This window comes from Xiphophorus maculatus, chromosome 13 (genome assembly GCF_002775205.1).
Source record: "Xiphophorus maculatus strain JP 163 A chromosome 13, X_maculatus-5.0-male, whole genome shotgun sequence".
In the NCBI taxonomy this organism is placed as follows: domain Eukaryota; kingdom Metazoa; phylum Chordata; class Actinopteri; order Cyprinodontiformes; family Poeciliidae; genus Xiphophorus; species Xiphophorus maculatus.
Genome location: NC_036455.1, coordinates 25,887,528 through 25,912,079, shown reverse-complemented (window position 1 = coordinate 25,912,079; position 24,552 = coordinate 25,887,528). Strand labels below are relative to the sequence as shown.

Below are 24,552 nucleotides of genomic sequence, written 5' to 3'. Positions count from 1 at the left end.
TAGTTTAATTTCAGTCATCTTTTCTCACTTTTACATAAACCCGGTTCCATTGGAAAACACATCCGATCACAGGAGACCAGTTGGAAATTCAATCATTTAAATGCAGCTTCGATGAATAGGTGCGCTGACAGGCATTTGATCTGTTTTGTAAAGGACCAGAGCTGAAAATCTGTTTCAGGATGTTCAGGTGCAAGGTGAGAATTATTTTCCCATGAATGGCTCCAATTTCCCATGAAAATATGACAGCTTTTCAAAGTGTCCTCTGACTCCTGGACTCCTTTTCTAAGCTCTGTTTTGGGATGATTTGACTTTTAAAATACAAGATTTCGTCTCCTCTAAAATACCGCAAGGCTTCAGAGTACACCTCAACCTCAACCTAAAACCTACCAAAACAATCTGAAATAACAGCAAAATCTGCATTATAAAGGATGTTTCTGTTGTAGCTGTTCAGAAGATTGGGAATTAAATGTTCCACAGAGTTCCTCTGAATGAGTTTTCTGTGGAGGCACAAATTCTCAAGGACACACGCTGTGAATAAGCCTGGTATTTCTCATCACAAGGTAATTAAGCGTCGCCTCACAGAGAAGGAATTTCTTATATCACACCTAAATGTTTTTGTCACAGAAACTGACATGACAGAAATTGGTTTTCAATGTTTACTCTTAGAAATAAATGAAAAGTGACAAAAATATTTACAAATCTGACTGTGAGGGTGAATCTTGATTCAGCTGCGTGCGTCAGCGAAGGTTCACCTTTCGTGACAGTAAAACTCTGAGGTAGCGCATTCACCTATTCTTTACAAGGATTTAAAATCTTCATTGGGTTTCTGAAAATACACTTAAATAATTAAATACAACCTTTTGTTTTTATACAGGAGCAGATGCAAAACAAAATGTACACAAAACACCTGGGTGGTGCAGCAGTGTTGACCAGGGTGTAAAAACTGTGTTGCTGGCATCAGTTACTGAAATAAATATTATACTGTCACTATGCTGTTTAGATTCTTGATCTAATTTTTTACTTAGAAAACATGTCAACCACTGTAGAAACCTGGTTTATTTTTTATTAAAGCTTTATACACAAAAGTCCTCCAAATAATCAAAATGTTCAAAATATTAATGTACCATTTGGTGTAATAAATTATTAGAAGTAATCTTCCATTACTGTTTATGTGATGCACAGTGAGCGAGCTGAGCATCTCTGCTTTTTATCTGGCTTGTGAGATGAAAATGTCTTAATTGGCTTAATATTGATTACAAAATATTGACTAACTTTAAAGGATTTATTCTTTTCTATTGATTCTGTCAAAATATAGATTACTTTGACCACTAGGTTTTACACAGTGACTAGTAAACATAAACTCCAAACCACCGGAATCTCCCTGAAGAAATCAAGTCATAAACTGTTGGGAGTCATTTCAACATGTTGAATCCATGACTAACTCTTCTGTAAAATCACCAACTACAATCTACCCAAAGGTCGCATATATAGCCAAAGTAGGCGGGGCTTGTTGCTCCAATAAGATGCCGACGTCTCCTCTGATTGGCTGATAGTTGATGAGCGCTGGCACAATGATGAATTATGAATATATCTTATATAACTGTTCATATTTGTTGCAGTCATAATATTAATGACATTGTATGAACAATCTTAATCATGTTGAGATTTTAATTTCATTTCTTATTTAGTAGAAACACAGCATTTACAAAGTGTTAGACAATGTTGTTTAAACAGTAAACATGTAGGTAAGAGGTTTTCTTTTTAAAAGTTGAGAGAACTTGTTAGCCTTCCAAACTAAGTTGAGTGAAATCTAACATCTCAACCTCTCCTCAAAGCAACAGCTTAAATTAGCTTCTGACATTTTGATCCATGTCAGCCTGCCTGCTTCAACCCAAAGGAGATGAGGTGGCTCTAAACTTTCCTGCATGTCTGAACTCCTCAAACTCACAATTTAATGAAGAGTCCAAAAAGTCTCGTGAGGGTTTTGGCTAGAACAATCATCACCAAGCAGGCGTTAGCTGCAGGGTCAGTTGGTCAGCCATCTTTAATCAAAACCCTTGACTGAATAAATTTTGAAGAAATTGTTTCTACTTGGAAAGAAAATCATTTAAAGGGGTTGGTGGATGGGCAACCTGGACAAGTTGCCAAACACTTAGCTAACAATGAACTAAAAAAACAGTTACCATAATGTGATATTTTATTTGTGCTTTATTTGTACAATCCCACACCTACACTGGGAGAATGTGTTCATTTCTCAGAGAAAGGTCTGGCCTGCAGTTGAACCCTCAAACATTTCTCCCAGCTAAAGTAGTTTATAGTAATATCAAAATCCATTAATATTGGTGCAAAAATATTTCCTTTCTGTAACCTTTCCGGTTAAATACTTTTTTGAGTTTCTTCCTTTAAAAAGTAATACATATAAAATAATTTTATGCATATCAGAAATATACACTAAAAACAAAAATCTCTTGTCAGCAGGATATGAAGTAATATCAGTCTCATCTGTTGATGGCCAGGCAGCAAATTGCAATTTTGGGATGGCAGAGTTTATGTTTTACATAAAGGATTGATGAAAGTTATAAACAAAAGGGGCTGAGAAATGGTTGATTTTTTTTATTCCACCTGCTCCTGTTCTGAATGTCTTTTTGATTTTAACTCATGTTCATAACAAATAAATCATCTGAGCTTGGTAAGCTAAGGAACAGGAAAAATCTTTACCGTGCAAAAGTCTCCAAATAAAACCTAATGAGTCCTTTAAGGTGAGAATTTGATGTGAAACTCATGCTAACTGTTTTCCAGTGACGTGAGACAGAAACGTGTGCCAGCACAATCTCAGAGCCATCATTTTGCTCAGAAGAAAACAGCTAAACTAACATGTTATGTCACACTGGTGGGGCACCAAACCTGGACAATGTGGAGATGTCCTGTGTGACTCAGCTCAGCGGTGCTGAGCATGTCGCTGGCAGGCGTTCTGCTGCACCACGTCCCTGTGGTAAGCTGGCGGAAATATGCCCAGATGAAATGTCATGCCTTCTCATGAACGTGTCACTCAGAGGACGGACTCTATTCTCTGCGCTGCCTCTTCATATTAGGCTCCTGATCACTGTTACACAGGCTAAACCTTCCAAAATACGCTAGCCAATACCAACACATCCAAGCAACACTAAGAGGAACAAGGCTACACTTTCAGTGGTTTCAGAATTAAAAAAATTATAATTTTACACACACTCTGATGCACAGACTCAGTGAGTTTAATGTGCACTTGTTTGAAAGAGTCAAAAAAAATTTCAGTCTCTGAGACTACTGTTGAGTTTTTTTTATTTTTAGAAATTCTATTCCCATTTATCTGCAGATTCCTCCAGAGAATTTAGGATAAAGAATATCAGAGCACTAGAATCATCAAGAATATGAAAATTTTTCTGATTGCTGCGTATGACAACAAATACAATTAAATTGAATTATAGATTATTATCATACTTCAAACCTCTGTTTGTTCCTTAGACCTAAATTTGAGGAACAAAATGGAAAGTTTTCCATTCTGCGGTTACTCCATCCATGTTCAGAGGATCGTGTCTCTGCAATACAAAATTGCTAAAACTTTCATTCTTCAGTGTCTTTAGTCTTGCCACTCCTGCATATATGCCAGGTTTAAAGTATAACTAGTAGTCCATCATTTCTCACCTGAGCTGTGGATTTCTGCAGCTCCTCCAGAGTTACTCTGGATCTCCTGGCTGCTTTTCCTATTAAAGTTGGTTCCATCCTCATTGAAGAACAGGTTCAGAACCTAACCCTGCGTTAGACTTCCTTACCTGTCTGCTGGGGGTCTTGTCTTCATAATGCTGGTTGTTCTCTAATGTTGTCTAACGAACCTCTGAGGCCAGAAACAGAACAGCTGAGATTAGTTTACCAACCGGTGGGTCTCAAGGGAATCTGTGTTACTGGGTTCCATTTAGGGGCACCAATGTAAAGGGGACTAGATACAAATTTATCACATATTTTCAGATTTCTATTATTGAGTTTTAAAAACCACTTAACATTTTCCATGTCTACCTTACCTGAAATAACACAGTTCTTACAGAAACTAATTTTCTTTGTTTGCTCATATTTTGCTGGTTCTTAAAGGTGGGATTAATCAGCCTGACTTGGAACATCTGGCCAGTTCTCCCAGGAACCTCAACCTAAATATCCTCATCGCTTCCTTCCTGCTGTCATCCTGTTCTGCTGCCTAAGTCTTTGGTTTTTGGACCAAACACCCTTCTAACATTATTTTGACACTCATCCATGCGCTGACTCACCGATTTTACTCATCCACACCTCCCATGATATTTTGTTTGTTCTGTTCTGTAATTGTCGAAATGAGTTAGTTGTCTTTGGACTCTGTGCAGCGCTTCTATCAGAACTGAATACATGCACTACGCTGCCAATAGCGATGGGTAATTATCCTTTTCACACACACAAACTTTAATTACAAGCCATCTTTATTGCAGCTTTCTACAAATGTTGTAAAATATTAATATGGAGTCAGGGTGGGGGCATGGCAGACACCATTAAAAGTTCTCTACTGTATCTTACCAGAATAATGGTGAGTGAGAGTGATGCCATGACACTTCAAAAGCTGGCAGAGAATTTGCTAAAGAGATGTAGAGTTGTGCTATTAATTGTCAGCAGTTAAACAACTAGATAACAACGTCCAAGAGCATCACATTGCCCAGGCCGGTAAAAAGTTTTAATAAAAAAAAAATGGCAGGAAAGTGGAAAGTAGGTCAGTTATACGAGCTCGACTTTGTGCTGTGTAATTTAGTATGTTAGTTAACAAAAAAAATTTAAAAATCATTCAATCATTCAAATCACCACTCTGACAGTCAATAATGTTTAAATGATCAAATCAACTGTTCAGACTGTCACTGGGTCCTACTGTCACCTGGTTTGTTTGTTTCCTGTTGCTTGGTTCCTGTTCGTTTCTCCTCGACACATAGGGCCTGATCTTTTAAAGGTTTGTCAAATGATCATTGCATCTTGCACTCATTTCACTATTATGTTTTCTAAATTTATAGCAACATAATTGGTCATCGGTCAGTAAAAATATGATGAAGGTATTATAATGGCTGTTGCCTGGGAGAAGAAACAGCTAAAATCTGAGTTTGTTTTAGCTGACAAAGAATGAAGACAAATGTCCCGGCTGTGGTTGTAACATTTTGTCTGAGTTGCAAGGATTTAAGTTTTGGTTTTACAACTTTTTGACCATGGCTTAAAGAAATCCTTGGGTTTGAATAAGGACAGCTGGATTCTCTGTTGCACACAAGTAAAAAAGTATCTTATTCGGCCTTCCTTCAGTGACCATCGTTCCTTCGAAGAACAAAGATGTGCTGGTGGCGACATGAGGAAACATTTTCAGATATGTCAGAATAATAAAACATGCCACTTTGAAAATATTCTAATTTTTGCCAAAGAACAGATGCCATCTGTGATAAAAATGGTCCCAGTCCTGGAGGCGTCAGATAGAAAAGCAGAGATAGGCGTTGGGAGAGTTCTAGTAGCCCACTTGTCTTGCCAGATGCTCTCAGAAGCTTGCTGGTAAACAGCAGGAATTACATTTAATCTAGATAAATAAGAAGGCTCTAAGTGCTGCTTAGTGTAGCATAGATCCATTTAGTATTTAAGTATGTCACTTTGATTTATGGGCAATGGGAAATCAAGGGCAACTTGTAAGACTAACAAAGACTACAAGTCTTAACATTAAGTCCAAAACTAATACTCAGCGCAGGATTGTGTCATAGACAATCCAGATATTAAAGTCTGACATGAAACTCTGAAAAGATAAAACCAAGTGTGTTGTAAAGAGAAAAACTGAACCGCACAGTAATTAACTTTAAAATATTCATGCTCTTCATCGTTTCTTATTCATTTTTATGAAGGCTGGGGGGAATTTTTAGGAGAAGCAAAGGAAAGGATTGTTTCATGTTATTTTTGACTGAGGAGGGAGAATGTTGATGGATCATAATCATTCACACAATATCATTTATCTTTGTACAGGCAGCAGTTCAACAAAGGTAAAAGAGAAAAGATATCCAGCTTAAGCCACATTGACAGAAAATAGTAAGTGATTCCATCCATTAGAGAGTCTAATGTCAATGATCTGCATGTGATGAAAGGAAATTACTTTCACTTAGTAAGCTGGAAAGGCAAAGGATTAGAAAGAGAGAGAAAGACTTCCTCTGATCAAAGACAGCTGAAGAACATGAGTTGCCTGCACAAAGGATAAGGAGAGTCCAGATGTTAAAAGTAAGGCAGAGGCTAAGAGTGTCGGATTCATGTGCTGAAAGTCTTGGAAAGCTCCTTTATGAAAGGGGTTGGATTCTTTTTGTGACAAAACTATTTTCCTGCTAGTTGCTTGCAGGAGCCTTCCTAAACACAATGTGGAAAAACACACAATGAAGAAATACACTGTGAAGAAATAATACAGAAATAATACATGATAAAATGTCATCCAGGTTCTGTAAAGCAAACTGTGGGATAGCCTGCTTCAGCGCCATATTTACTTACCTAGAGCATTGATTTTCAGTTTTACTTGCCAACGAAGTTTAATTTGAGTTTTTAATAAATCCAGCGCCACTGGAAGTGGCAATTTTTTTCTTTTCTTTTTTTTCTTCATTCATATTCCACTCAGGATGGGTTTAGGTAAAATTTTTCAGTTAAAAATAAGTTTAAGTTTAGTTTTTAGCTTCTGCAACATTTCATTCACTGTCTCATCCATTTCCTTTCGTTCTTCACTTTCATTGATCTGTTCTTCCATATTTTCTATTTTGAGAGTAAATGGTGTTGCTGCACCGTTGCTGCAGCTTGATGCTACATGCTGTTGCCTTACCATTACTAGAGATCGCAGGCAGCTCTCTCTCTCTTTACCTTGAGGCAAGCTCTTACTGTAACAATAAGCCTTAGGGTCATGATAAGAGCTGAATATGTATACACAGAATAAACACAGTATAAGCACTTTTAACTGCATTGTTGCTGAAAATGTGCTATATAAATAAAATGATCTTATCTTACCAAAAACCATACTCCTGCAACCGTCAACAACTGCACCTTAAAAATAATATTTACAACCAAAAATTATAGATAAATAAATCTACAGTTTAACCACACAATATTTAAAATTGACTCATTTAAATCATACAGAGAACTTGTTCCTGTATCAAGGGCTTTGAAGATACATTTTATGAGCTCAGTTCCAACTTATTTTCTGTCTTGTTATTGTCATTAAGCTGCTTTTGATGTTTTTGAACCTGAAGTTGTCCCTTTAGAATAAAAGCTTCAAACTTCAAACAGGAAGTTAAATATAGTTCAAATTAAATAAAGGTGTTAAATGCCAAAAGGATACAACCTATTAAAGTAATTAATTTATTTACACATATTATAAAGTGAGTGAATCACCAGTCTTTAAACCACACAGAAAAGTTGGATCAAATAATATGCTAAAGAATTCAGTTCGATTTTTATGTTTGTAAAATAAAACCACCGACAAAGTAAAATATTTTATAACCCCAACAAAAGAGAAATGATATTTAAACAGGAGCTCCTGACAGCACAGAGGGGGTTGCTGGGAGAAGGCGAACTGATTACAAACCACAAACAGCCCCGTCATTAGGCAGTGTAAACAAAGCACACACTGCCAGCAGCACACTCAGGTGCTAATCAAGCCCTACATGAAGGGCTGAAAGCGAAGCCAATGCAGAAGTGCCAAAAGCTGCAGTTGATTTAATGGCCACTTGAGACCAAATCCAAAAGTAAGTCCATCCACACAAACCCTAATATAATACACAGCTTTGCAGGAAATGTATTCATGTTTACACCTCGGTACCAAAGAAAAAGGTTGTTGAGCTCTAATTTTAATCTTCTCTCAAATGGAAACTGTTAAACAAGTGATTTTGTTACATATCCAACTTGATTACATTCAAATAAGGGCTTCCTCTGGTCAAGTCTTCAAGTTTTTCAGTTTTGTTGATCTCATGGTGCTGAAGGACGAGTACAGCAAATAATCTAGCAGGGTTGGAACTATTAAACCATACAATATCAGAAACTACCAGGGCTTTATGAATTCAGTATGAGGAAGGTTCAGCAGGCGAGGAAGTGTGCAGATCAGTGAGCAGAGGGAAGACGAACCAAAACAAATCAAAACTTCAAAAAGCATTAAATGCATTGAAAAAACAATCACAAGAAATAACTAAGACACAATAGATTGAACTAGTACTGAGAGAACCAACAATACTGAACTCAGGAAAATTCACCAAATATAGCCAAGTATTTCTAACAAAAGTCAAAACAAGTTTATTTGCACAGCACATTTCGGAAACAAGAAAGTTCAAAATGCATTAAAACCATAACACAATAAACAAATAAATAAAGGAAACATTACAGTAACAAAATAGGAGAAGTAATAAAAAGTTGCACTCCAGACTAGAATTAATCAGCATTCCAGTTCTAATCAGGAGGGGTTTTAGATTTGACTTAAAGAAACTCAAAGTTTCAGCATTTTTGCAGCTTTCTGGAAGTTTGTTCCAGATTAGATGATCATAAAAACTGAATGCTGTTTCTTCCTGTTTGGTTCTGGGGATACAGAATAGACTAAAACCAGACAACTTAAAAAGGTCAGCAGAGCTCCTGTATCTGCAGCAGTGTAATAATGAGCCTCAGTCATCACAAGCTAAAGCTGTGGGGTTATGAAACAGTTTCACAGATACCATTAGTCCAGGGCCGGGGTCAGGGATCTGTCTGTCTACTGAGACGATGTTCCCAGCTGCAAAGTTCCAAATCCCATAACTCTTCATTCTGCTGCAGTACAAGTTAACATGAGAAATGGTTAATCAGATAATGGCTCAAAATTATAAGAAAGACAAATTATGAGGGGGGACATGCTGCTCAATACATGTGCATGGACCAGGTCATAGTTTAAACCAGGGATGCTCAAGTCCAGAGCTACCATCCTGCAACTTGCAGATGCATCCCTGCTCCAACAGCAAACCTGAATCAAATGAATGTCTTGTTTCCAGGCCAGTTCAGAGCTGAATGCTGGTGAGGGAATTCAGCCGTTTGATCCTGGTGCATTGGAGTACGGATGCATCTGAAAGTTGCAGGATGGTAGCTCTCCAGGACCGGACTTGAGCACCCCTGGATTAAACTGTAAAACAATCTATTATTTGTCCCTCAGTAGTAAAATTTATTTTTATCAATAGCAACTTATCAGCCTAAGGAAAGCACACAAGAAAGAAAAGGATAAAGTATTTTTACATTTTTAAACAAGTTTGCACAATCTTTTCAAAGTCCTGCTAGTGACATTATTTTAACACATCAGCATCAAATTAAATTTTTCCTTATCAACCAACAATTAAATATCACAAGAAGCTCAGCACTCCTCACTTTAATTTTGCAGAATTTTTTGTATAGAAGTTCTCATTCTATCAATCCTTTATTTTCTTAGTGTCACTTTATTTTCATATGAGGTTTTTTTTATTGTAACATTCTGACTTTATTCTTGTAATTAAAAGAAAAATCTTTCCCGGGCCACAATATTGTGCTGGAGAATATGCAGCTATAAAAAAAAAATTAAAATAAAATGTGCAACTGACTCAAAGGTAAACACTTCCAGAAATTATATTAGAATAGAATAGAAGTATATTTTAATGTCTTACAGAGTGGAACTTTGGATTAACCAGCAGCAAGTTAAAGTTTACAAGAAGCATGCATCAAACTAAGGTAAAAGAAAAATGAGACAGTATAGTAAAAGGGCAAATTTACAACCTAAGATAACAATACTGTACAATTAACATTATTAGAAGTTAATATTTATACTGCTGTCTAGTCAAATGTTTTGCCAAACAAGGAGGTGACATTTTTATATTTCTCTAAGGCCTAAATTCTCCCTTACTTATTGGTTTTGTCCTATTTAAGGAGATTAAAATATTGCTATATTAATCATATGCTTTGCTCTTAACTACACAGAACCCTGAGCATTTAAAAAAAAAATGTTGTCGAGGTCTCAATTACTAACGTGGCGCATAACAGAGCCTGAAACTGGCATCCATATTTCCCCATTTGAAGTCTGCGAACTATAAAACACAAACTTGACAGAATATGCGTTCCCTCAAGCAAACCAAAACTGTAAGTATATGATTTTTTTCAAGCATGACTCAGACTACAATTTGTGTACTTGTACTTAAGAGTTGGAAAAGAATTTGAACCCAGATCAGACTTGGATGAAAATCGCCTGTTGTGATAAATTCATATTTTAAGCAGGACAGCATGTAAAATGTAGCTTTCTTTTTCTTAGACATTGTAAACACAGATTATGTCTCTTCATAAAGGATTTTCCCCTCAAAGAAACTCACAGACATTTGTTTTTTGTAGCAGTATCACGTGATCGAGAATTGTCTTGGCATGCATTGAGTGATCATAGATGTATGTAACGAAGAGAATCCAGCTATTTTTCAAAATAATCTTCATTCAGACGTAAAAAAAAATTCACAAATCATAAGTTTATTATTATTTCTGCGTGGCACGGTATCAAGCAAAGCAAGGACTGGTATCGACCAGTCTGTGACCCAGAAGATGAGATGCATTACATAAATCTATTTAACAGAACCTTAAAGATGCACTTTAACTATCGCTTCATACCAACTAACAGATACCTTGAGTGTCAGATTCACATGTTCTCCTGTCATAAATATTTGCCTATTTAAATTTTAACAGGAACATGGCATTAAAAGTGTTCTTTTCAGGAGTTATCATAGGCTTGCTTAGATTTAGAACGACTGTGTGACTATTGTCACTATTTGTAGTGTTTACCTAGATCTCTACCTTAGCCTGCTATGCTGTTCACTACAATTCCTTTCTTTGGCTAAACATTTTTAAAGGTTTGAGCAGTCATGTCGGGTTTTACGTATGTTTTTATTTTTTTAAACATTAAGTTGAAGATATTTAAAGTAGTTGCCTTTTACTAGCCTGTGGTGTGAAACATCAACTTTGTGCCACCTGTTGGACAGTGTGTCAAATACAGCAGCAGTAAAAAGAAATCATAACAGATTTCACAAAAAAAAACGAAGCTATTATTATAGTTTAGCTGGATTAGCCCGTACATATCAGAGCAACTTGTTTTCTGTGAAGTTATAATTATGTGAAGTTTTCCATCGGTCTGGGATTTCACATAATGGCTGCCATCCTGGAAGGCATCGTTAACATGACCAGTAGATACATCATATTTCCCTACACTGGGAAAACAGGCTGACACTAACAGAAATCTATATAATATTTTCTGTCTTTTTCTTCAGTAGTTAATTTGTATGTACAGGAAGAGGTTATTTATGTGATTATTTTATTCATAAATTTTCAGAGTTAATTGGAGACTTTTGTATGTGATCATTCCTTGTGTGAGTTTTCTGCCTCTATTTCATTCCTTGATGATTGATGGCCATATTTGAATTCCCATCGCAACTCAAGAAACTAACTCTGATTTCATTAATAATACAGTATTAATCATAATTGCCAATAATTACACAAGTCAAGTATTGTTGTGTTCTAACAACACTTAACCAGGCAGACATTCATAAAATAATAACTGACAGGGACTAAGAGCTGAGAGATGGTGTCCTAACTTGGTCATTTTGATGAAAATTATCACCTTTTGCACCAGTTAATAGTTATTCATAGTCAACTCAAACCTATTGTTGTCCAGCCTTAACTTTACTTAATAACTCAGAGCAGTAGGTAGTTGAAGCCTTCACCAGGCTCATTCTGAACCAGCCCCTCGGTTTTATGCTCATCAGAGGCAAAGTGGAATCAGCTGAGGCTTCCTGGACTCACAGACATGCAGGCAGTGCTGCAAGCAACACATGGACATCAATTAACTTGTCAATTTGAACAGAAGAACGTAAAGCAAACGTAAAATATTTCAATTTAATTTAAAAAAAGTAATTGACTGTTAAAGAAGCAGAGGGACATCAGTGATTGCTGTTACTCATAATTTCCTCCTTTCCCTTTATTCCTTCATATGATTGATGCTCCTCAGAAGTGTTTGTTCTCCAACACCCTAATTTCACACTAATACCATGCTGTGTTTGGCAATACTAACCAATTTATTTGGAGTTTCCAGGAGTGGATCTGGTCTTCACAAGATAACCCCTCCTTATTCCTGCAAAACACAGAGTCTGTGCATGAAAGAGCTTTGGATTGTTTTTCCTTTCAATGGCTCATCTGCAAGACTAAACATTTAAAACATTGAGGTTTTATATAATAAATAAAAGAAATCATAGCTCAACATGTGTGTATTCCAAAATACAAATGTTTCTGTAAATTGTTTTCATATTTAGAACATCTAATGGGCATGAGTTTTGTGACTTTCCCCACCTGCTATGAACTCATAATGATGAAATGAAACAGTTAATGTAGAGTTATGGAAGTTTTGTACTTCAGTTGTGTTGTGTCGTTGACTTTACAGCAATCCATCATATTGAGAATGCATGAAGCGACAATGGAGAGGAAAAGCTTCCCTTTAACAGGAAAAAACCTCCAGCAGAAGCAGAACCAGGCTCTTCTTCTTTCAAGAAGAAGCAGATGAAGTGATGTAATATTATTTTTGAAGTAAAACATTAATAGCAGGAGAGGCAGAAAACTGGGTAAAATTTAAAGCTTTAACAGAGTCCACACCTCAGCAACCAATGGTTTCTCATTATCAGAAGGTCCAGACCCTCTGAATGAAGCAAAGCTCAGGACGAGGAGCCGGTTTTGACCAGGCCAACCCCAATATGAACAGGTTCATCCAGATCGTACAGCTGGCCAATCTGTTCGTCCTGGAACTGACCGAGAGTCTCTTCAGGCAGGTCAGCCCTGACCGTCACGGCGCCACGCTGCCTCCCTGCTGACTCCAGAACCTGGGCCTGCAGGGTGTTCTTGTAGTTCTGCAAGGAACATTGTGCTCTGTGCTAAAAATGCAGAGTCCAGGCATAGGAAGCAAAACAAGTTTAATTAGATCCCCCCCTTGTGATAAGAACATGTTCAGCCACAATTATGCTCCAACCTTGTTGATGGTTACAGAAATCTTGCCAACCTTCTCCAGCTTCACAAGGACATTTATCCAACCACAGTTTATCCAAAAGCAGTTCACAAGGTTTTGACTCAGTGGATCAAATATTAATGGATGTCTCACTTTACATATTTTTATTTATAAAAGAAAAAAGGAAAACCATGTAAACTTTTCCTTCCATGTCACAATTGTTACTTTCTGTTGGTCTATCACATAATATCCAAATAAATTTGTGTGAAACATGACATCACGTTTGTGGGTGTAATGTGACAAAATGCAAACTAACTCAATAGTTCTGAATACTTTTGTATGCACATTACCTGGTCACTGTTACTGCTGACTTAACATTCTGTTACCATTTTTTGTAAAGAATATTTCACTTTTAAAAAATGTTTTTCTTTTAAAAACAACATGTAGAGGATGGAGGGTTTAGTATGGGATCTCTAAGGGGAATTGACAGATATAATGGCCATAAATATGTAGATAATGCCAAGGAGAAGTCCGATTTGGCTCAGTCTTTCTTCATAAAAGGACGAAGCAAACAAAGCAAACTTTTAAATTCCATATGAAACTGGAAGTAAGTTTAGAATTCGTCCCACTCAGTTTTCAGAAACATGAAGATCTGTTGCAGAGCAGGACTGAATGCTGGGAAACTTCACACATCTGATGCACATTTCACCCTAACCATCCGGATAATGTAACATGATGCACATATGGTTTTATCTGTCTAAATGGCACATGAAAAGTACAGGGAACTGCACTATTCCGATTTGCAAACAAGTCTGAAATGTACAATTTTAGTTTATTTTGCTATGCTATTTTTCTCTTGCTATTGAAAATTTTGGAAGAATCACAGAAATTAAGAGTAGTTCTGATTACTATAGGCACCAGGCCACTCCCACCGTCTCTTAAGATTCTTCTTAACCATCATAACCTATCAGAAAAACAACATTTTTTAAAGAGTAGTCAGCTGATTTGAAAGGCTGCAGCGAACACTCTGATGTTTCTCTCCACTGCTGGCACAAGATGAATGCTGCATTGAAGATCTAATGGAATCTGCTGGCTTAGGGTAGAAAACTATGTAGGCATGTGATGAATTATGACAGGAACTCTTTCTAATTGTATTTGAATCGAACTGTAGTCCTGTTGGATTGAACTGTTTGGAAAAAGTGCACTAAATGGAAATGTTGGGATCATGCTTGATGTCAGTTGGACCCGTAGAACTAAAACTCTCCTTCAGATGACCTTTACTGCAGCAAGCTGAGATGTAACTGTTAATAAAAAATATCCTGATGGAGACTGAACAGAAACCTAAGTCTGCTAATGACTTTAGATCTTTTGTGGAGCTTTTTGTAATACAGTAAATACGTTTATAACTTTTAAAAGTGCCAGGTTTCATGAAAGGATTGAAGTAGGCCCTCTTGGTGAAACTGCTGAAGTGGCACATTTAGTTGTCTTTTTACCACCAACCTCAGCATATCAGAAGGAGAAAAGTTGACAAAAGAAACCAATGAATGAGATCTTAATGCACCGGTGGAGGAGCATGAGGAACCTTTTTATTTCGACAGTAAATGGGCTCAGCAAAGAAACAGAACCATTAAACAGCACTTGAGCACCATTAAGAGCCTCTCCTTGGGCCCAGAGTCCAGTCTGCATGTCAGTCAGTAGTTATTACACCAACATCATGAGTTAGTCAGAATGAGCATGTCCTGTTCATCCATTCTCTGTGCTCCTCTTCTTCACCGGCTGTCCTCATGGATGTCGAACTGTTTGTTGGGTTTGGTGGACTCCAGCATGAGTTCGTACAGCTGTCCTATCTGTTCGTCCTGGAACTGACCGAGAGTCTCTTCAGGCAGGTCAGCCCCGAACGTCACGGCGCCACGCTGCCTCCCTGCTGACTCCAGAACCTGGGCCTGCAGGGTGTTCTTGTAGTTCTGCAAGGAAGCACACAAAGATTACTTTTTACAAAGCAAAGATTAGCTGAACACCTGCTCGTCTGCCTCATCGGTTCTGAAAGTCATTAAACACTGCATACGTCAGCCATCAAGAGTACAGGCGCTCTTAAAGAAAAAAGCCTGAAAATGTTCTCCTGTCAGACATAAAATGTGTCCAAGCAATGTTTGTTTCTGTAGAAATCCACCTCAGGGGGAAACAAGTCCAGGTCTAAAGAACTCAAAGAAAGCTACTGCCTCCTTAAAGATTTTCTCTTTAGCTTTTTTGTCACACTGAAATGTTTCAGACCATAAACAAATTTAATTATCTGATAAAGATAACCAGAGGAAATACAAAAATGTAGTTTTCAACAATGATTTGATTTCATTAGAGAAAAAAAAGCTTTTGTTACCAATCAGGACTTTAGTGAAAAAAGTAACTTGTTTCCAAACCTAAAAACTGGTTGTGCCATCAAATATGTGCTATGGCTGACAATATGTGTCTTATATTAGAATATAATTTTGGCCACCTCTTCTCCTTAGAATTGTTTCTTTCAGAAACTTTGTTGGGTTTTGAAGCTATTACAACTTGTTAGAAACTCTTTATGAGTCTTGAAACTGGTTATATCAAGAATTTTTTCTTGTTTATTAACAATAAGGTTTTCTTGTTTTCATAAGAACCCATTTTAATGAGAGTTTTAATTGTTTAAGAAGCATCCTTTCAAAGGAAACACCAGCAGGTTGGATTAAGACACTGACCTGCAACGTTCACCCCTGGACCAGAATGTAGCAACAATTGAGAGTCATTGTGTTGCTGACTAAGCAGCAGTCCCTCATACTGGGCATGTATTTAGCAGAAAGGAAACCTCCCCATCAACAAGAAGAAATCTCTGGCAGAACCAGAACCAGGCTCTGTGTGAGCGGCCATCGACTTTGACCAGCTGGGGTTTTGGGAAGACAGACAAACAGACACACACACTCACACAGAACTGATCTAGGAGGACGTTCTAATCTATGTTGAAAAGTTAACAGCAGTAGTAGCTTCATCTAACAGGGAAACAGAGCAAAGGATATTCGCTCTGTGTCCATTCTAAAGTCTACAGGATGACTAGAAACACACAGGTATCATTTCTAAAAAAAAACAAACAAAACACACACACACACTCAACAAATAGTCACAGGTAGTAAATAACTTAGGAAAGGACATGCTGTAAATAAAGCTTAAGGTGAGGTTCCTATAGATTACCCATAGTCATACAAAACTGTTCTTGTAGCATAAACAACATTTCTAGTCACTTGATTACATACATGATGAGTCAAAGCTGAAAAGTGCCGCATATGACTCATCCAATGAGCAACGTGGCCCACCCCCATGTGTTCCTTTTCCTGTTTTGAAAAGCCATCCATCATCCAAGTCAATGTCTGCCGTTTGCCCATTCACAAAGCATCTTGGGTTTGGAGTGCTCTCACTGTGAGCAATAACAAGCCATTTATCTGAAAGGCTTCTTCCTGCACATAATGTAATTATATTGAATACTTGCCAAAGGGGAGAGTGGGAGGGTCACAGCCTAAAGGAATACTCCAAGATTTTACCAAGACTTTTTAAAGTCACACTGCTTGAGTGCAGATGTAAACTCTCTATCATGCCAGTTTTGCTCTGTTTGGTGTGTTAATCATCAAATAAGCCACATAGCACAGGCCAGGTACACCAATCAGGTTTTACCACCAAGATAAGATTTTTGTCTATAGTCGCTGACGGCTGAAAAAGATCCAGTCAGTGGCACTGCTGCTAAACAAGGTGGATATTTGTTAGATTCATCTACTGTAAAAAACCCAAATGCACTAGGATTAGAATATATATAGCATGCCAACATTAATGTGTCTTAACTGAGCAATTACATGAAATGTTAATGTACACATTGCTGCTCTCAGGGCTCCAGAGTGCAAACAATTTGGCCACAGGTGCAACCAGATACATAAATAGATATATAAATAGATATATAAATAGATATATAAATAGATATGTAAATAGTGCACATGGAGAAAATCTCAGGTTGCACTGCTGCACCAAGTCATTGGGGATTAAAAAAGAAAAACTGATTGTATGTCTCCCTGAGACACACATCAGTCCCTCCAGCCACATATCCATGTAGGTGTCTACATCTGGACCCTACAGTGAGAGGGGAGCAGGCTAGGCTAGGCTAGTCAGGTAAACAGAGCGGCAGTAAGAGTTAAGCTCTGAACCATCCAATGTCTGACATGAAGCCATCAACCAACGACGCCAATCACAGAGAAGAGAACTTCAAATGACTGAACATTCTACTAAATCAGCATGTTGCATCTGTAATCAGGCGTCACTATTTAGTTCATAAAGAACAACTTATTTTCAAAAGAAAAATGGTAAAATTTGTGTTCATCTGATTTTAATTAACCTTACTTTAAGACCTGTTGAAGACTAGATAATTATTAAACACTCTGCACCTCCCAGTTTAGAATATTTCTATCCTGTATAGAGCAAAGTGTTTTCCTGCATGTACTAATGGCCAACTATTCACTGTGTATTCCAACACAAATCCATCAGTGGCTAACATTGTCCTTTCTCCATTCTTTCTCATATTTTCATGTTTGTTTCTTTCAGGAGAGCCAGTTTGGACCCACTGGAGGTGATTTATCCGGCGCACTCCCATGGGTACCTCTGAAATAAATGGATTAACCACTGAACGCTCAAGCCATGTAATCCTATTTTGGGTCTCGCTCTTCATCTGTTTCTACTCCTCTGTGCCTCACTGAGGAAGCGGAAGATAAAGTGGAAATGTTTCCTCATAGTTCTTTTGTTTCATTTTTCATAGGAGAAGAAAGTGGAGTTTTGCAGGTTGCAGCCTGTTCTGGTTACCGGTGTTGACACTGATTGGCTGAACCACCAAGAGGAGAAAGACAGTAGAAGTTAGCTTTTGTAGTTGTGCTTAGATTGTTTCCACTTAATGCATATTGAGGTATATTTGGTGTTTGAACTATTAGACTAGGCAGTTACATATTTTTAGATGGGGTATCAAGTATTGGTAGATTTCAGCTATGTGTGGGTGAATGTGACCCTAACATCTTATCCCCTGGATAGATGGACTACTGGATGAGGCAGATAGGTGGGTTGCCATGTTGGAACCTACTAGATAGATAGATAGATAGATAGATAGATAGATAGATAGATAGATAGATAGATAGATAGATAGATAGATAGATAGATAGATAGATAGATAGATAGATAGATAGATAGATAGATAGATAGATAGATAGATAGATAGATAGATAGATAGATAGATAGATAGATAGATAGATAGATAGCATTTATTGTCATTGAACAGAATTCAACGAAATTTCCATTGCAGCTCCCGTGCAAAAGGTCAAATATATACAGTATAAATAAGCAAACACACAATAATAATAATAACAATATATACAACTAAATTAACTAAAGGCACTCAACCACACCAAAGAAGAAGCAGCAGGTCCAATTATGGCAAAGTACAGATAATGTGACAGTGCAAAGTGCAGAACAGTGTGGCTGTGTGGGGGTGGGGGATATGTATGTGTGACTGCGAGGTTATGATATGTGTGGGAGGGGGGGGCGGCAGGGAGTAATGGCTCTGACGGCTGTGGGGAAGAAACTGTTTCTCAGTCTGTTTGTTGTAGTCCGTATATTCCTGTACCGCTTGCCTGATGGCAGCGGCACAAACAGTCTGTGGCCTGGGTGGCTGGGATCCATGGCTATGGATCCAGCTCTCTTCTTGACCCGGTCTGTGTAAATGGAGTCCAGGTCTGGGAGGGGGCATCCCACAATGCCTTGTGCTGTTCTCACCACCCGTGTCAGTTGTTTCCTCTCCAGTGCTGTGCAGCTACCATACCACACAGTCATGTTGAGGCAGAGGATGCTCTACTGCTTTGTATTATAATGTGGATAAAAAACAAACAAACTCTTTTGCTGCTGAGTCGAGTGTTCTCCTCTGTTTAACATTATACTTTGTGATAAAAAGATAACTAATATTGTATTACAGAGTCATATCAGTTTGGTGAACTGACTTTTCTTTCTCTAATAGTTCCAGTTAGACACTTCCATGTTTTCATTTACAGCTTCACAATATGTCAAATTGTTGCACTCTTGGTGTTTGGCTGGATAATATGCTGCAAATGTCAGACATTCAAGCTGGACATCAATAATATACCTGACCAACTGGAAAGGGAATGACATCATGGAGAGTGATGGGATGTGATGTAATGGTAAGGAAAGTGTCGGGATGGGTTGATCATATTTCACATCATCATCTGGATTTTCAGCAGAAGTATAGTAATTATTATTGGGGCCTCCCACAGCAGAGCATAGGAGAGCATTGAAATGGCTTTGTCACTTTTCTGCAGAATTCACCGACTGCACAATTCTTGCTAAGTAGTAAGTAGTGTAAGATAAATAGTATTTCAAAAGACCAGAAGAAATTTTGTTTTTTTTTTAACAATAATATTTGTTGTAAATCTGTTGCTAAGATATGAATGCGTGTTCTGGGAAGGAAGTGCCACGAAGTAAACATCTGATTTTTTTGTTGTTGCAAAATTTACCAACTGTAAATTTCTTTACAGTTCTAAGCAGATGAGCAGTATTTCAAAAGAGCTCATGTTTTATAAACAGTAATATTGCTTCTTATTAATTTGGTGTTAAGAGATTTGTGTTTTTTTCTGGTAACGAATTGTCACAAAGTATAAATCAGATTTTTACATTTGCGTTGAAAGTCTGTTTAATAATATATTCACCAAGAATGACAAAAAAAACATTTTCACTTTTCTAAAAAATTCACCAACTGCAAAATTCTAGTTAAGTAGTAAGTAATATAAAATAAACAGTATTCCAAAAGAGCAGAGGAAATCTAATGTTTTTTCAACAACAATATTTGTTGTTAATGTGTTGCTAAGAGATGAAGGCGTTTTCTGGTAACCAAGTGCCATTAAGTAAACATTTGATTTTTACATTTGCAAAAGTAAAAATCAGAAGGTAGTGCACATTAGCACAAACATTAGTAGTACTCTTTTCCCTAAAATCATATTTTTATTTTGTTTATTTATTAGCCATGTTTAGCACAGTGAATGGAGGAAGTCACTGTTAGACAACATGCTAGTGCTACTGGCAGCATTTAGGCTAACATTAGCATTTTGGCTAATTTCAGCTTACACACTAATTTTAACGTACTGAATGTAGTAAGTCCATATTGCTCAACATGTCTGTGACTGTCCACATGCTATTGAGTATATTGTAGCTAACTTTAGCGTTATGCTAATTTTTAGCATCAGAACGCCGGGGTTCCAACCGACGGGCACACTTTGGCAGGCCCCGTTTAAATTTCATCAAAAATTTTCTAGTTTTACTTATACTATGCAGCGGTCTAAACCAATCTGTTATTAAAAATGGGAAGTATATCCCTGGTGCCAATGATAACACCAGCAGCTGCTCTCAGCTTCAGGCTGGCTGCTGATAGTTTCACTCAGACTCATCCATATTCTGGCATTGTGCTGCCATGCCAACAAACACACCTGCTTGGTTAGCACGCAGGCCAGTGGCTGATATTTAAAATGCGCTAAATATTGGCATAATTTATCATGTGGATAATATGTTCAAATTGACCTTATTTACAAACACAAGCTTAACAGCACTGGTCTCCTTACAAGAGAAGCCCCAAAAGAAGAATAGAACAAGAACATAAAATCTTCAAAACCCACAAAAAGATCTATGAAAACAGAACAGCAAATATAAAAAAAAAACATTAAAAAATGAAATAAAAATAAATTATTTAAATACCTAAATAATATATGCAATTAAAATAAAGAAAGAAATCAGGGTTTAAATTGTACTTCTACATGTAGTGGAGAGCTGTAATGAATGTCATGTTTTAAGATTTTTTTTTTAAACCATTATGCACAGTGGTAGAGGACATACTTATTTCAGACCCAAGTTTCTTCTGGTCATTTTGCTCTTTATTCAACTAACAGCTGTTGTAAATGATTATTTTAGAAATCGAGTCACTCAGTATTCTAAAGATTAATCAGATAAAAAAAGCTACTTAAGTTACAAAAAAAACATATGAAAGAGAAAATACTAATAAAAAACAATTCAGTTCCTGATTTAGATAATAAAACATTTTAGTGCTTCTAAATCAATCACTTAATCTCAAGTTTGAAGAACTACATAAAACAAAGTGCCAAAACAGATAAGAAAAAAAAGCCATTTCACATTAATTTAATAAAAAAAAGCTAATTTAAATTGGCTGCCGTCATAAACGCTGACTTTTATATTACACCACACTTTCAGTCTTAAGTTTGAAATATGAAAATACCCTTTATAAAATAGATTTTCCTAATCTTTTTTTTCTACATCATTACTGTTATTAATCAGTAACATGTAAAGTCAGCCAAAATACTTGACAGAACAGAGAGAGGCTGCTCCCCGCCTCGCCTTCATCATCAGCCCCTCTGCTTGTCGGAGACGCTAGCCCACAATCCTCGGTTCTGAAGGTACGTTTAGCTACGCAGAAGCTGGATTTTGATAAAACTCAATTCAATTTGAAATGCAGCCAAAGCAGTGAGCAGATATGTGGAGAAGCTCGTCATCCACTGCCTGGAACCAGATCAAATGGACTCTGGGTTGAAATCAATGCAAATAGTGTGGCGGGCATGATGAAAGTGAACGCCTCTTCCCCAATGACTGTGACCTCTTAGGATTCCAGCTGCAATCATCATCTGCTTGATTAGATAAATTACCTGCAGATGGGTAATTTAGTATTTCCCAGTTGTCCGTGATTATCATGGAGAACAATAGCTGTCCCCAACAACAGGGACGTGAGAGGAAGACCTAGAATATTCTCTGTTTAGTGTTTGTTTTGGGCAAGACTTTGATGGTAGAGCTTAAAAACTAAGGAAGGTATATAACAGATTTTTATTAGGTTAATTAAAGCAACCAATTCCTAAAAACAACTAACACATCAAAAACAAAATGGACATTCTCTCAGTTGCTTCATTGCAGGCAGTTAGCTCATTGTAAGAAGTGAGTAATTCCTAGTTCAGCTTTAAAACTTTATTAATCAAATAAAAATGCAAATAAGGCTCTGTTTCTTCCAGAAAAGCTTCCAGACATTAAGAGACACTGACATGGGCTTAAACAGAGCAGCCTGAGGCTCTGCCACAGAATTTGAAATTCACATTAACATGTTTAAAACACTCACATTTCACCTGACTGTGTTTTCTTACAACATTTATCAGAGCTGTTATTATTAAGTAACTTTTCCATTCAGGTCTGATTGTTCATAGAAGGTTTCATGGGGCTGTGCTGCCATCATGTGGTCACAGACTAATAAAGCATGGCATCAGCTCTCTTTAAGACAACAGGGCTGACCTGATGACCTGATGACAGGTCCCTCCAACATAACGAATGTTGAAGTTACACCAACAAACACACCCTGACTGTACCGCAGCAGTGACCAGTGGTACCACCAGTGACTGGGAGGCACCGTCAAGTCGTTTCCCCAGTGATCAAGAACAGAAGGTGATCTCCTGCTTCTTAGCTCTGAAGCTCTAGTTTTACAGTGGATACAGGAAGTATTCAAACCCCTTCACATGTTTCACTCTTTGTTTCATTACAGCCATTTGCTAAAATTAAAAAAGTTCATATTATTTCTCATGACTCTGCATCCCATCTCGGCAGAAAAAAACAGAAATGTAGAAATACTGAATAGTTGTTCACACTGTACATCACAATATATGAAATGGACTTAAAGGCAAAAGTAAAATAAGACATGGTTGGAAGATGTGTATACGTGATTCTTTGATGACCTGTTCCTCCAGGATTTCTTGATTGCTTTTGTGATTTATTACAATGAAAATCATTGATTTGTGAAGCTTACAAGTATTTAAAAATACTTGTAAGATATTTTTACAATATTTTTTAGTCAGTAAAGCCCTTCCAAAATATAAATATAGAATAATAATAAAAATATACACGAGAAAAAAAACATTTGACTCACTTATTTTATTTTTTAAAGAACTTCAATTGATCAAATTCTGTTATCAATCACAAACAATAACTTAACTTCAAGTAAGGCTGAGGCAGAACTGTAGATGTAAGCAGTACTGCCACCTGCAGATGTGAGTTACTTAAACAGTGTTTGTGACCATTTTTGTGGAAAAGTTGCAATAAACTCTAAATTATGCATTAGGATGACAAAATGCTGAACTCTGTTGTTTTGGTGTGAATATCTGTATTCAGAGTTCCTTAAGGCTCTGGATGTTTGTAAGATTGTGTTGCTTGACATGACTGGAATATTGTGTGGACATTGGGGACAGTTCAGCCTGAACCAGCAGACCAGGCTGGGGGACCGCAGAGTGTGCTCTGTCTACAGACGGGTCACACTCTTAAGCCTCCCTGGTAAGGTCTGTTCAGGGGTTCTGGAGAGGAGAATCAGTCGATCCTCAGATTCAGGAAGGTGGTCTAAAGGTCTGGGGAGAATGAAGTCTGGGTCTCACTGCTTAGGTTGAGTTATGGTTATGGTATCTACAATTTAGCTCCCAAAGTCCTGACCAGCACCAGGAAATGGATCAAATCCCATCTGTCCTGTAGTCTCTGCACTGGTTATGACGGTAATGCAAGTATTATTTTCTCCTCTTCATTAAAACAGAAACACTGCAACACGTGCCAGAGATTGCAGCTGGGGAGCAGTTTGAGGGGGAAACCAGCTCAGCCGTTAACATACCATATACCTTGCTATATTTATAGCAGAAATATAGCAAGAAACAGAGCAGGGACAGCTAGGAGAATATTAATACTGTTATCTGGACACCGGATGCAGGTTCTATGTCTTACAGTTCTGGAACAAAATTCCTGAAAACCTGAGATGTTCAGAAACTATTTGTCTGAAGGCAGCATTTCCATAAAGAGCTCGTTCTCAACTGTTTTATTGCTCTGCATGTGTTTTTATTGTTTTTCTCTTTATGTATCCTGTAGCCTGTATCAAGATCATTTCCCTCTCTGCTCTGTGGAGCTGTCACTTACCTCCCACTCCGACAGGAAGCTCTTCACCTCCTCTGCAGCTGCGCTCTTGTGTCTCCTGAACTCTTCCTTCACGTACTGGTCTCCCAAGGCCCTCAGGTGGATGGGCAGGAAGCGGTGCAGGACCAGGATCCTCTTGTACAGGGAGCGGATGGTGGAGACGTGAGCAGACGCCGCCATTGAACTGAACTGAAATGAACCGAACCGAACCGACCCCAGTGTTTCTAAGCGCTTGAAGCTGACATACCAACCACACACAGCTGCCTTTACAATGACATTTACCCAAGTTATTGTTTATCCCGGAAGTTCTTCTTCTTCTTTGTTTAATAGGTGACTAAAATGCTCTATGAGAACATACTGCCACCTACTGTACAGGATGAAGCAAGTCGGGATCTGATCTAATTTATGAGGAAACAAGTTTAAAAACAAACATAAATATATGTGTAAACTAAAAATTTAATACGTATTCTTTA

General features: G+C 37.5%; 1 protein-coding gene across 1 annotated transcript; it reads right to left on the bottom strand.

The window, feature by feature from the left end:
• Positions 1-14,606: 14,606 nt before the first annotated feature.
• On the bottom strand, positions 14,607-24,394 carry sdhaf3 (succinate dehydrogenase complex assembly factor 3). The gene is made up of 2 exons (XM_005804480.2): positions 24,083-24,394; positions 14,607-15,006 (listed from the first exon to the last, which is right to left on the bottom strand). The coding sequence occupies exons 1-2, from the start codon at positions 24,257-24,259 to the stop codon at positions 14,812-14,814; spliced, it is 372 nt and encodes a 123-aa protein (XP_005804537.1). The 5' UTR covers positions 24,260-24,394; the 3' UTR covers positions 14,607-14,811.
• Between the last annotated feature and the right edge of the window lie 158 nt (positions 24,395-24,552).

Excerpts from the sequence above, each read along its gene's own strand:
- sdhaf3 (XM_005804480.2), bottom strand. The coding sequence starts at position 24,259 with ATGGCGGCGTCTGCTCACGTCTCCACCATCCGCTCCCTGTACAAGAGG. Across the intron at positions 15,007-24,082 it reads GCTTCCTGTCGGAGTGGGAG|AACTACAAGAACACCCTGCA; the intron begins GTAAGTGACAGC and ends GCTTCCTTGCAG.